The sequence below is a fragment of the Lupinus angustifolius genome, chromosome LG10 (genome assembly GCF_001865875.1).
Source record: "Lupinus angustifolius cultivar Tanjil chromosome LG10, LupAngTanjil_v1.0, whole genome shotgun sequence".
Lineage (NCBI taxonomy): Eukaryota > Viridiplantae > Streptophyta > Magnoliopsida > Fabales > Fabaceae > Lupinus > Lupinus angustifolius.
The window spans coordinates 4,912,309-4,926,746 of NC_032018.1; the positions used below are offsets into that span (position 1 = coordinate 4,912,309).

General features: G+C 28.6%; 1 protein-coding gene across 1 annotated transcript; it reads left to right on the plus strand.

Annotated features, from left to right (window-relative positions):
* On the plus strand, positions 1,989-5,504 carry LOC109357829 (protein CONTINUOUS VASCULAR RING 1-like). Its single transcript, XM_019601885.1, has 6 exons — positions 1,989-2,371; positions 2,535-2,587; positions 3,010-3,119; positions 3,788-3,955; positions 4,233-4,457; positions 5,218-5,504. The coding sequence occupies exons 1-6, from the start codon at positions 2,246-2,248 to the stop codon at positions 5,325-5,327; spliced, it is 792 nt and encodes a 263-aa protein (XP_019457430.1). The 5' UTR covers positions 1,989-2,245; the 3' UTR covers positions 5,328-5,504.

The window sequence follows — 14,438 nt, forward strand, 5'->3', positions numbered from 1 at the left end:
GTAATTCTTTTTTTGTTTGTCAACATTTAGTACTCAGGTTGAATATTCATATGTTCCAATACATACTGATATAGTGTTTTGCTTATTATGTAATTAGAACAGGACACAAGAGTATAGTTGAACATTTTGCTTATTATTTTCCAATACATACTGAATGACAGTCCCACCCACATTACACCATAACTGCAGTTTGACACCGAATCATAATGATGCAGTCGCATCGGACTGCATTTAGATCGTATCAGGCCGCAAGGTAAGCACATCATGTCACATCAGACCACTTATTTTTATACTCACAAAATAATTTATACCACCACAATCGCAAATAACTGCCACCACAATTTAAAACACTAAGTTTCATATTAAAGGTGTACAACTACAGAGAACAGATAATTTTGTGATGAACTACTTCAGAAAATAAGTTATGAATCCATCTTACAATTATTTTACCAAGTGCTTTGATTGAGTGTAGTAATGTATAAACTGCTTTGGTCATCCCACTAAAATAACATTCACTTTACAATCTTTGTTCTTTGTTTATTTGGTAGGTTACAATAATTGTGTGTGTGCTGGAGGAAATGCCTAACCTAAAAAGCAAGAAAGTAAATAAAGGAGGACACATTATATTGTTTTAAATTATTCTCTTAATAGCTAAGGAATGGTATGTTTCTAAGGGAGCTCTTATATAGATGAGTGTGCATGTATGAATGAGGATCTTCCACTATTTCTTGGGCCACCATTTTAAATGTCTATTGTTGCTTATGATGTGTGTGAATTGTTTAGTCAATATTTCAAAACCCTGAGTCCATGTATATTCTTGCCATGCTTTATTTTGCTTATATGTGTTTGCTAATTAGAAAAAGTTGTTAAACTGATACATATTTTCTGTTATCTCCTCTTTCACTGAAATACATATACTATTAATCATAACATGCCCAATTTTAATTCTTTGGTATTTTGTTCAATCTCATAAAATGGCATGTAACCGGAAAAAAATCTAAGTTAGATCAAATAAACATGTGAAAGCTATAGGATTGCTTCTAATTAAGGGAAGAAGATCAAACATGTATAGATCACTGTTTAGCTGAGTGCATAATTATTCTTTTTCAAGTATTATGTAAAATAGTTAAGTGATAGCCACTTAATAAAATCTATGATTATAAATTTATGAAATTATGTGTTCAAGATGTGAAAGACTCCAAATAAAATTTAAGATTAAACAGTGATATACTTAGTAAATTCATGGGTACATGGGATTGCCTCTCAATGCTAGAATGTTATAAAACCATATAGAAATGTAACTGTAATGAAATAAAGTTATGTCCACATATGTATGCAAACTTTATATTATATTTGTATAGTTTCATTATGATATACTAGTGTGTACAGACACGAAGTTAATATTGTATGATACTATATATTTAATTTTTATATATTTAATTTTTTGTAATTAGAATATATTTGTTGTATTCAGAGTACTTTATATTATAATTTTTATGTGTTTAAGATAATATTTAGTTTAAGGTGAGAAATGTAATTAATTAATTGTTGGTGGTGGTTAATTAGGATTATATGTTTTTTTGTAAAAATTAAATAATATGAAGGGCAAAATAGGAAATAAAAATTACATCATGGTGAAAATTACACCATGTTTTAGCTTTATATATAGTATAGATATAGATAAATATTGATCTCATTTTCCCCCCTCATTTATACTATGATATGAGGTGGTGAATCTTGATGATATGCACCAACAGATTTCCTTAGTAAGACCAACCACTTCTGGTGGCCAATAAAAGTACAAAGTCACTGCCTGCAAAAGTACTTCAGTCTTTGCCAAACCCCCCAACGTGGAAACCATGGCTAAGGGAGAGAAAGACTAGGCAATAAAAGAAGACATGTAATGCCATTGTCAATAGTGAATAAATTGAATCATTAATTAAAATAAGTAAATTAATATATAAAATAAAATAAATAAATAACATTTCCTCTAAGTAGAGACTATAAACGTGGCTCAACTTGTTACAACTTTTAATGCCACGTGATTTATAAACTAAAAACACACCCACACACAACAAAGATCATATAACAATTCCATCTCAAACTATGATTTGGTTCAATTCAACTTTCTGTTGTGATGTTTCCTATTATCCCTGAAGTGACAATTTTGATCTCCTAGTTTCTAAGACATAGGAAGAAAATTATAAACAACAAAATAATAATAATAGGGAAGAAAAAGAAGAAGATGGCTTCAAGAGATCTAGAACTTCTAATCCCAGTTTCAAACATATCTGAAAATGGAGGGTCTAAAACATCTTCCACTTCTTCATCTCCTGTTCCTATTTCCACCAACCATCACTCTGGTCAAGAGGTTTATTTTATCTTCCAACTTTCATGTCATATAGTATAAACCATATATAACATCAACTTTTGTGTATACATTTATACACATATATGCATATGTAGATATATGATTTAAGATATATTATTCTTTCCTTGCTATTTTCTTTGATGAAATTTCTTTGATCACTTAGGCATTTTCGAAAGTAATTCGCAGCTGGGCTTCTAAGAAGTTTATGTCAGGATGGTAAGTTTTGTTTATGTCACGTAATCTTTTGCTTGTTCATAAGAAATTCTTTGATGCTATTATTAATGTATCATATCTAAATTATGTGTTTGTGTGCAATGATGGTTGTATTTTTGGTCATTTGGGATTTGCATAGTTTGAGATTCAAATAATAAAGACAAATCAAGATGCATAAACTTAGTCCAAATGATTGTGGTTGAGAATATTGGTGGAGCTTCTAGGTTTGATTTTAATCCCTGCAAATCAATTATTTGCAGTGTGGTCTATCTCTATGTGGCATAGTGAACACTCATGACACATTGGCACAAGTAACATTCATAATCATATGTAATTGACATTTTCGAGTTCAGAATTCTGGTTGTCATCCTTTTTGTGGAGCATTACTTCGAACATTCTTATCCTAAATGTGATGTGATTTGCAGTGTCATCCTTCTTCCGATCGCTATAACATTCTATGTCACCTGGGGATTTGTCCGTTTTGTGGATGGTTTCTTCTCCCCAATATATAATCATCTAGGAATCAATATTTTTGGTAAGTTCTTCTCATCTTTTACATTATAATTTATAAGCATGAGTTCTTATCTATATCAGCTTAGATTGTTAATGTCTTTGGCCTTGTAATTGGCTATATAGCTATACAAGAGTACTAATATATAAGATTCTGATGCATAAAAGTATGATCATAGGCTCACTCAGAAGCACCATGACCATAGGCTTTAGAAATCATTTTCACCTGATAGGATCACATGTCCCTAGAGACATGGTTCCATTCGAGACATGTAATTTATGTCCCTTTTCACCAATATCCCCTTTCATTTCGTTGGAAGCTTGAGGGCTACAGAAATCAAATCATCACCATATCTTAAGAGCTCAAGTGATAGTTCCATTTGATAAGCTTCAATATAATACTTCCCTTGCATTTAATCCAACAAAAATAAAAAATACAATACATCCCTTGCAAAATCAATATCTTGAAATATCTACCCATCAAGTGATTAAATTGCTGCCATCTAGGATGTTGAGTTTCAACTCTCAGCTTTATATATTTATCTCTTTACACAACTTTTAGGAGATACTATATACCAAGAAACATTTTGGTTCCACTACATATGTATAAAAACTAAAAAGACTCTGTGCACCAAATAATCAAAATCTACTCTAGTTTCATGCTTTTACTTAATTAATTTTCACAACTTGCAGGTCTTGGATTTGTCACCTCCCTCACTTTCATCTTCTTAGTTGGAATTTTCATGTCATCATGGTTAGGAGCTTCAGTTCTCACCCTTGGCGAATGGTTCATCAAGAAAATGCCTTTTGTAAGCTATATATATGCTGCCTCCAAGCAAATAAGTACAGCAATATCACCTGGTATATATAATATATATCTCAATGTATTTGCACCCATTTGTTTGTTCTTTTTTTTTTGTACTACTAAGGGTATCCCCTCACCCTTTTGCGTAAGGAACTAATTCCTTTCGGAGTCCGTGGTTGCCCCTCCCAACAAGTAACCCTCAACCTTAGGGATCCAGTAGAACCTTATGCCATTAGACCAACGTGTTGTTGGTCCATTTGTTTGTTCTTTGTTTCATAGTTCTTTTGCCTTACTAGGGGGAAATTATTCTTAAACTTTTTTCTCACTTCACAGATCAAAGCTCTAATGCTTTTAAGGAAGTTGCCATAATAAGGCATCCTCGTGTTGGTGAATATGCATTGGGATTCATTACTTCTTCAGTAGTACTGCAGAGGAATAGAGATGAAGAAGAACTTTATTGTGTTTATGTTCCTACCAATCATTTGTACCTTGGAGATATTCTTCTTATAAGTCCAAATGATGTTCTCAGGCCTAATCTGTCTGTTCGAGAAGGGATAGGTATGAGTTCTTCACCAAATAATACAATATTCTCCTTTTTAAGAGTTTATAAATAGGCTCTGAATGTATATGTAATTTTAGATCTTGTCTCATAGGTTGTCATGTACCAATTATAATAAAACAAAAACTATAATGAAGATTTTAAGTTTTAAATTGATATGACATATTTTCATTAATATAGAACAATTCATAAGACAAGATATGAAACATCAAATCTCCGTTATAGAGATTTACACTTACTTTAATAGTTCAGTCAAAAAAACTTCAAGCTACCTAAAATTTCAGCTACAAGCTCTAGTTGTCAACAGCATTATGGAAAGTGATCATCTTATACCATTATTAGTACCAATTCCACCCATATACTTTATAACAATTTATCATCTTCTTGATTTGTTTAAAGCAAAAGTTGTAGTTTTTAATGAAGTGTTAGAGGCCCCAAGGTTGAAGGAAAAGAGTGAGAATTTCAGTACTTCTAAGATTTTTATGGTACAATGTATTTTCTCTATGATATAATTGGCTACAAATTGTTTTCCTAAAAGCATTTTTTCACCACATACCCCCTTTCTTTTCATTGGAAGCTTGAGGGCTATGGAAACCAAGTAATAGCCATATCTTAAGAGCTCAAGTGATAGTTTCATTTTTGGGGGAAAGAGTGAAAATTTCATTACTCCTAAAAGAATTGTTGTACAAAATATTTTTTGATTAATTGAGATCTCACATATGATGCTAGTTTTAACATACATGTTTCAATGTGATACAGAAATTGTTATATCTGGTGGCATGTCAGTACCTCAAATATTGACTACAGTGGATGCCCAAGCCAAACTAGCTACAAGAAAACCATCCTTTGAGACATCACAAGTAAAATGATGGCATAGGTTATGGACAAAGTTTATGTTTCATTTCAACTTTAGTCTTTCCTTGACCTAAGTAAATAGAATTTTATGTTTGTCTTATAGGTTATCCTTTATGTTTTTTCAATTACTCAACTATGTGATCCCTAGCAGGAAAGTGCAAAACTTTTATTTAACTGCTAAAACTGATTTGAAGCATGACAGGTTCTACTGTTTGGCCCTTCTTTATTTTTAGGCTAGAAAAGTAGAAATTAAAGCAAGTACCTTCTTTCCATGTTCCCAAAGCCCAAAAAAAATACTTAAGGCTTTGGGAAGGGGAAAACAAATGGAAGATACATAGAGAGAAAAGATTTAATATGTATATATTAATAGTGTATGTGTTTTTTACACTATCAACAAAACATTTATCATTGACTCTCAAATAAAAGTAATACAAATCAATTGTGAATGATATGTTAACGGTGTATACAAATTTACACTAAGAATGCATATATTTTAAACTCTTTGAGAAATAGACAAAAAAACATTGATGTGGTTGCTTTTTTACTATTACAATCCATGCCACTAATATATCTACTATCTATATAAGAATGCATTGGGCTAGCATTATTACAATATTGGACATCTTACTTCTTTGACACTTGGATTTTTAGAGGACAAAATTGTCAAACAATATTTTTTCACTTCAAAAAAAAATCAAAAACCAGAAGTCAAAAAATTTCAAATACCAAAAGTCAGTCCATTTTTTTATTGACACACATTATTATTATTATTATTATTATTCAATGTTATAATGTACACACTTTGAATCTATCACCAATGGTAAACATTTTAAAAGTCCTTGCCATTTCACTTCCCAATCCTTCTCCTTTTTCACTTCCCAACTATCATCATTAAGGAAATTTTACAATTGCAAGAAGCCATCATCACTTTTATTAAATGTACTTTATCTTTTTTCTTCCCAAATGCACCGTTTCATATTTATTTCTCTTCTCTTTTGTTTGAAACATATTTCTTTCTTCTTCTTCTTCTTATACTTCTATATCTCAAACCCAACAGTTAACGTAAGTACCAAATCCGACTTCTTTTGTATTCTTCTTCTTGAAGTGAAAATTTGTTTCATATTTGTTTATTTCTTCTCCTGTTAGAAACATATTTTCTAGATCCGAACTACTATGACACGGTCTATTTTTTCAGATCCGGTTTACATTCACATTTATCCTCTTTAGCTTTTGTGGAATAAATATGAAACAGTGCATTTGGGAAGAAAAAAGATAAAGTACATTTAATAAAAGTGATGATGACTTCTTGGAATTGTAAAATTTCCTTAATGATGATAGTTGGGAAGTGAAAAAGCAGAAGGATTGGGAAGTGAAAAGGCAAGGACTTTTAAAAGGTTTACCATTGGTGATAGATTCAAAGTGCGTACACTATAACATTGAATAATAATAATAATAATGTGTGTCAGATAAAAAAAATGGACTGACTTCTGGTATTTGAAATTTTTTGACTTCTGGTTTTTTGATTTTTTTGAAGTGAAAAAATATTGTTTGACAATTTTGTCCTCTAAAAATCCAAGTGTCAAAGAAGTAAGATGTCCAATATTGTAATAATGCTAGCCCAATGCATTCTTATATAGATAGTAGATGATTCTTCGTTTCATATTTGTTTATTTCTTCTCCTGTTAGAAACATATTTTCTAGATTCGAACTATTATGACATGGTCTGCTTTTTCAGATCCGGTTTACTTTCACATTTATCCTCTTTAGCTTTTGTGGATGTCTCTTTCATATTTTGTGTTAAAAAAATTCATCTTTATTATTTTGTGTAAAAAATTTAATCTTTATGATTTTTTGTGTTAAAAATTTTATATTTATGATTTCTCCACATCAGGTTGTTACTTTTACATGCATTTGTGTTTTGAATGTGATTTTGAGTACATGTTTATTACACGCATTTATCATTTTTGGCTTTTTTTATGTCTTTTTCATATTTTTTTGTATTAAAAATTCCATCTTTATGATATAAACAAACATCAACTTACATGCTTATTAGTGATATTCTTGATATTTCATGTTTATTACTTACATATTTATTACTGATATTCTTGAACTTTCAGTTTGATACTATTGATGCATATTCTTCAAGTTGTTTCCTATGTTTATACTATTATTCATGTTTATATTATCATATGTTCTTACAGAATATTAGTAATATATAATATAATATTTTATATATTGGTGATATTCTCGATTATGTGTTTAATGTTTATCCACGAGAATAGTGATATTAGTGATATATGTTGTGACTATAATTTGAACTTTATTATTTTTTGTTCTTGAATATATATTTGTTAGAGCATAAATATTCTGTAACACACATTTAAATCACAATTAGTGATATTCTTCATATTTCACGTTTATTACTTACATACTTATTAGTGATATTCTTGATATTTCAATTTGATATTATTGATGCATATTCTTCAAGTTGTTTCCTATGTTTATACTATTATTCATGTTTATACTATAATATGTTATTACAGAATATTAGTAATATATAATATAATTTTGGTTATATTCTCGATTATTTGTTTAATGTTTATCCACGAGAATAGTGATATTAGTGATATATGTTGTTACTATAATTTGAACTTTATTATTTTTTGTTCTTGAATATATATTTGTCAGATAATAAATATTTTGTAACACACATATAAATCACAACTAGTGATATTCTTGATATTTCATGTTTATTACTTACATACTTATTACTGATATTCTTGAACTTTCAGTTTGATACTATTGATGCATATTCTTCAAGTTGTTTCCTATATTTATACTATTATTCATGTTTATATTATCATATGTTCTTACAGAATATTAGTAATATATAATATAATATTTTATATATTGGTGATATTCTCGATTATGTGTTTAATGTTTATCCACGAGAATAGTGATATTAGTGATATATGTTGTTACTATAATTTGAACTTTATTATCCCAATTTCATATAATTTTTTAAACTTCTACACGTTTCACAAATTTCTAATTATATACATTATTAGTAATGTTTATACTATAATTAACGTTGTTTCCTATGCTTATATTCTTGATATTCTTAAAGTTCTTAATGCATACGGTAACTAATCACATACTATATTCTTGAAGCTCTTGAAGTTCTTTATACTATAACTAATTACATACTTATTAGTGATATTTTTTATATTCCAGTTTGATATTCTTGATGTATATTGTCGAAGTTGTTTTCTCTTTTTATACTATTATTAATGTTTATACTATAATATGTTGTTCCAGAATATTGATAATATATAATATAAATTGAATAGCATTAGTTGCTCCATAAGATTCAATGAATTTTGTCAAGGTAAAATTTATCCACGAGAATCATGTACATGAAATATAATATTTTATTGAATTTGAGTATTTTTTTCCACATGTTATTAACTAAGAAATGTTTTGGGGGAATAATTGTCCATACAAACAACTATTGATGCATATTCTTCAAGTTGTTTCCTATTTTTATACTATTATTCATGTTTATACTATAATATGTTATTACAGAATATTAGTAATATATAATAAAATATTTTATATATTGGTAATATTCTTGATTATTTGTTTAATGTTTATCCTCGAGAATAGTGATATTAGTGATATATGTTGTTACTATAATTTGAACTTTATTATCCCAATTTCATATAATTTTTTAAACTTCTACACGTTTCACAAATTTCTAATTATATACATTATTAGTAATGTTTATACTATAATTAACGTTGTTTCCTATGCTTATATTCTTGATATTCTTAAAGTTCTTAATGCATACGGTAACTAATCACATACTATATTCTTGAAGCTCTTGAAGTTCTTTATACTATAACTAATTACATACTTATTAGTGATATTTTTTATATTCCAGTTTGATATTCTTGATGTATATTGTCGAAGTTGTTTTCTCTTTTTATACTATTATTAATGTTTATACTATAATATGTTGTTCCAGAATATTGATAATATATAATATAAATTGAATAGCATTAGTTGCTCCATAAGATTCAATGAATTTTGTCAAGGTAAAATTTATCCACGAGAATCATGTACATGAAATATAATATTTTATTGAATTTGAGTATTTTTTTCCACATGTTATTAACTAAGAAATGTTTTGGGGGAATAATTGTCCATACAAACTTTTCAAATTTATCTTCTTTGCACAAATATATTTATTTGTGCCGACTTCTTCTAACGAGTTTGAACAAAACTGTCATTTCGGTTATACATAAGTGATACTTCTTCTATTCAAATTTTTTTGCCTTAAAAATTTGAACTTTATTTTTTTTTTGTTCTTGAATATTTATTTGTTAAATAATAAATATTTTGTAACACACATTTAAATTCCAATTTCATATTATTTTTTAAACTTCAACAGGTTTCACAATTTCATTATACATATGTGATGTACTTTCTAAGTAGTTTCATTCAAGTACGAAGTTGACTTTCTGCATATCCATTGTTAGTTGTTTATAATTATTTAAAGATTAATTTTATGATTTTTATAGTAAATTATAATTGTGTTTTTTTATTTCAATAACCTTAATGACAATTTATTACTGCCATGACTATTTTAACAAGTATATTGTCTGAAGTCTATATTTCATTGACTTTGTAATAATTGAATTTAGTCCACGTCATAATTTATTATTGTCTTCAATTATCGTTTACTTAATTTCCAGATTGTAAATGGCTGAGTCTTATGCAGAAAGTAATAACTTCGATAACAAATAAGGTCTGCATATTATGTGGTAGCTTACCTATTAGCTAACCCCTCTAAAAAAATGACCTTAACATTTTTTATATTACTACATTATTATTCTTTCATGATTTCACAATCATGTTTTTAATATGTTATACTTAAATGTTGTTGTTAATTTTGATATGGCTTAATACTTTTATTTGTGGTTGCTTAATGTTTCCATAAGTTAGTATTTGCTGTATTAATGTCAATATCACGCCCGTTCGAGCCAGTAAGGGATTTGAATGACTCAAAACACCTGTGGAAGATCGCTGTTAGAATTACAGAAATTTGGTATGTTCAACTTCCACCTAAACCAGGACATCTAGAGATGATATTAATGGACGGCAAGGTAATATTACATAAAAACACATGTTTATTACAATTTCAATTACTAACCATCTCTGTTTGTAGGGGGACAAGATCCAGGTTTCAGTTAAAAAGGATGAATTCAATCAATGGAAAGATAATTTGATTGAAAACAAAACCTATGTCATGCATAATTTCAACGTGTTTCACAATGATCTTCAATTTAAGGCATGCAATCATGCTTACAGATTGCAATTTACTGCTGGTACAACTCTAAGAGAAAAAGAGTTTGCTGATATTCCTCAATTTCAATATAATTTTAAAAAGTTTTCTGAAATACTTGCTAGAGACTTTAATGTTGATTTGTTAGTAGGTAATTTTTTTATAGTATATATATTTTGAAATTGTTCAAATTTTTAGTTAATTTATATTATATTAATACTTAATGTTTTTAATTTGTAGAAATTATCGGCGTTGTTGATAAAATGTTTTCTCTCAGACACAAGCTTCTTTAAAGAAGGTCATTTTCAATCTCAGAGATTCTAGGTAAATGTAAATTAATTTTGTTTTTTACTATGTCTAATTAACCTTTTTTATCTCACAACCTTTTGAGTATTTGTTGGAATCAGTGGTGATATTATCACATGTACTCTTTGGGAATCTCATGCCATGAAGTTTTTTAACTGTTACAACAACTTCACAATTGGTGAGCCCCTAATTGTTTTGCTAACACATGCAAGAGTCAAGGAAGGACAGGGTATTTTTTATCCTTCTATTATTACAACTATCCTCATAATAGAATTATGCTTTTGAGATTCAAGTTGATTGTTTTGCAGGTAAGTATCCACCGTCTGTGAGCAATTCATGGTGTGGATCGAAAATATTGATTGATGGTGAAATTCCCGATTATCAGAAATACAAGGGTAGGTACATTCTTTTCTGTAAGGTTATTACAATTTTTCGATGAATCACATTCATATACTGTTATTTGTAACTTTTTGTAGTTTTGCAACTTTAATTCTGTCATGTGACTCATGTAGCCAAGGTAACAACCAACTATCTCAATATTCTAATTTATTTGATGATGATCGATTCATGTACAAGGCTGAGGTGAAGACTCTTTCTGAAATTGCTACCTTGACATCAACTGAGGTATATTTATGTTGTATTTACATTTTTCGTATTAATTATGTCCTTACTCGAATTTTTTAATTTCTAGGAAATAACTTGTGTTACTATTGGAACAACTACAATGTTTATTGTGGGGAAACAAGGATGGTATTAGGATGGTTGTTCAAAGTGCACTAAGAAGGCTGATGTTAAGGACGCTCCGTTCACGTGCAAGTGTGGAACATGTAACTTGAGTTGTACCCCGAGGTAATTCAATTTCAAGAAGTTATATATTTTAATTTTAAATATTTAGAGTTTTTAATTTCCTTGCTTATTTTTTAATATGGGGTTTTGGTTAAGGTACAAACTGGATATTAAAGTCATTCACGAGAATGGAAGTGGAAGGTTTGTGTTTTGGGATCGTCAATGTGCTGATATCATTGGAATATCTGCTTTCGAACTTAGAAATCAGATGATTGCAATATGTATTTTTCCAGTTATTCATTATATAGATTGATATCACATGAGTACTTAATTTTTTGTATCAAAACACTTCATAATTTTTTACCTCAACTGTAGGAAGGTGAAGATGATCCAAAGGCATTCCCTCTAATACTTGACATATTACTTGCAAGGACAATGGCATTTAGAGTTAAAGTCCAACCATCTTACCACCAATCTTCTGTGATAAGGCTATCTGAGAGTCCGATGTTGATCAAGTCCATTGCTGATCAGTTTGGAACAGTGGAGATATATAATGTTAGTTAAGGATATTTCTGTTTTACGCAGTTTTCAATTTTTTTTTATTTCTAATACAATCAAAGTTAATTTTTACCTTCTTTTAACAAGGGTTCAACCTCTGAAGAACTTCATGGAAAGTCTCATCTCAATGACATGTCTCAATATGAATCTGTGAGTGACATTCGTAATTGAATACAATGTTTAAGATGCAAAGGTAATTCCTATTATAAATGAGGTTTATTGATATGTTTCTTAACTTGCATGATTAGTCTGTATCTGTCACTAGTGATCATGATCCAGACAACCTTCAATTACTAACTCCAGCCAAGAGAATGTCGGTTGACTTAGATTTGGACCTGGCACAAAGCCCCATCTTTAAATCTACTCAGTTGTCATCTTCGAAGGTGGCAAAACATATCAAGACCGAGTGACTAATAGAAGCATGATAAATTATGTATAACCTTTTGAGAACAATATTTTGATACATCATAGTTTGATGTATATTTTGTGACCCCATCCTTTACTACCCACAAACTGAGACTTACTAAGTTTGAAACACTATTGTCCCCATATATAAAATTGTCAATACAATTTGCTATTAGTAACTCATAAGTACATAACACAAGTTACACATCTGACTGCCCACATGTTTAGTAAAGGAGAAAATTTACCTTTTCACCACATCTAATAAGTTTAACACCAACATAATTAATTTTGAAACACGACTCTCCCCTATGTAAAATAATTTTACGTTTGAAAAACTACTCTGTCATAAGTACATAATTAAGTTTCCAACACTGCTACTCTCCCATATACATCTGACTTCCTCATGTTTAGTACTTTTAAAACTAAAATAATTTGTTCATCACGTTAAGTTAATGTAATTGTGTCTGTCGTTTTATTAATTTCAACAAATAAAATAACCATAACATATGATACAATGATATGTTATTATTTTGTACACATTATATATATATATATATATATATATATATATATATACAATTAGATACATTAATTATTTCATAGCTACATATAAATTTTTTATCACCTAATACTTTTGGTTTTCGAGTGGTAAATTAGCAAACTGGAATATATAATATAAATTTTTTGAATGTGCGTTTTATTCATTGTAATTGTCATTGTTTAAATATTGATGATATTATGACATTAAAATGATAAGATAATCATGATGATATTGAAATTACTTCTTTGTCTATTTGTTGATTTATTTCCATGTCAACTTTATACCATTATTTTCCACTGGTGCATTGTATAATATACAATATGTGATGTATCTATGTATTAAAATTAATTATCATGAATGCTAATCCTAATTGTTTAATAGGATGATACTCTGACACTTTAAAATGAAAAGAGATTCATGAAGACATAAAAATAATTTTGTCTATTTATTCATTTTTTTTTTCATGCCCAGTTTATTAATTTCAACAAATAAATTAACCATAAGATATAATACAATGATATTTTATTATATTTTACCCATTATGTTAATCACCTAATACTTTCTCTTTTCGTGTGGTATATTATATATTTATGAGTATATAATATTTTTTTTTTGAATGTGCCTTGATTCGTTGTAATTGTCATTGTTTAATATTGATGAGACTATGACATTGAAATTACTTCTTTGTCTATTTGTTCCATGGTGCATTGTATAACATACAGTAAGCGATATATCTATGTATTAAATGAATCATGATGAATGTTAATGCTCATTGTTTAATATGATGATACTATGACATTAAAATTAAAAGAGAGTCATGAAGACATAAAAATACTTTTGTCTATTTGCAAAATTTATTTTCATGTCCAATTTATATCATTTAATTCAAATATTAATAAAATTTAGTCATTTACAATTTTAGATGATGACATCTTACAAATGCATTACCGTGTAGAAACATCCATCACTTCATTTTAGTCTATAATCTATAGGTTTAATGGTTTTATTTTATATAAGACCATTTTATAAATATTTAACAAATATTTGAGCTTTAACAATATAAATATCTAATTATTGAAGTTGTTTTCTTGCAGATCAAGGACCATTCTCTGAATAACAATGACTATTCTCTGAATAACAAACAATGTCCCAAAATATATTTTTTGGCTATTTAGTTTTGAT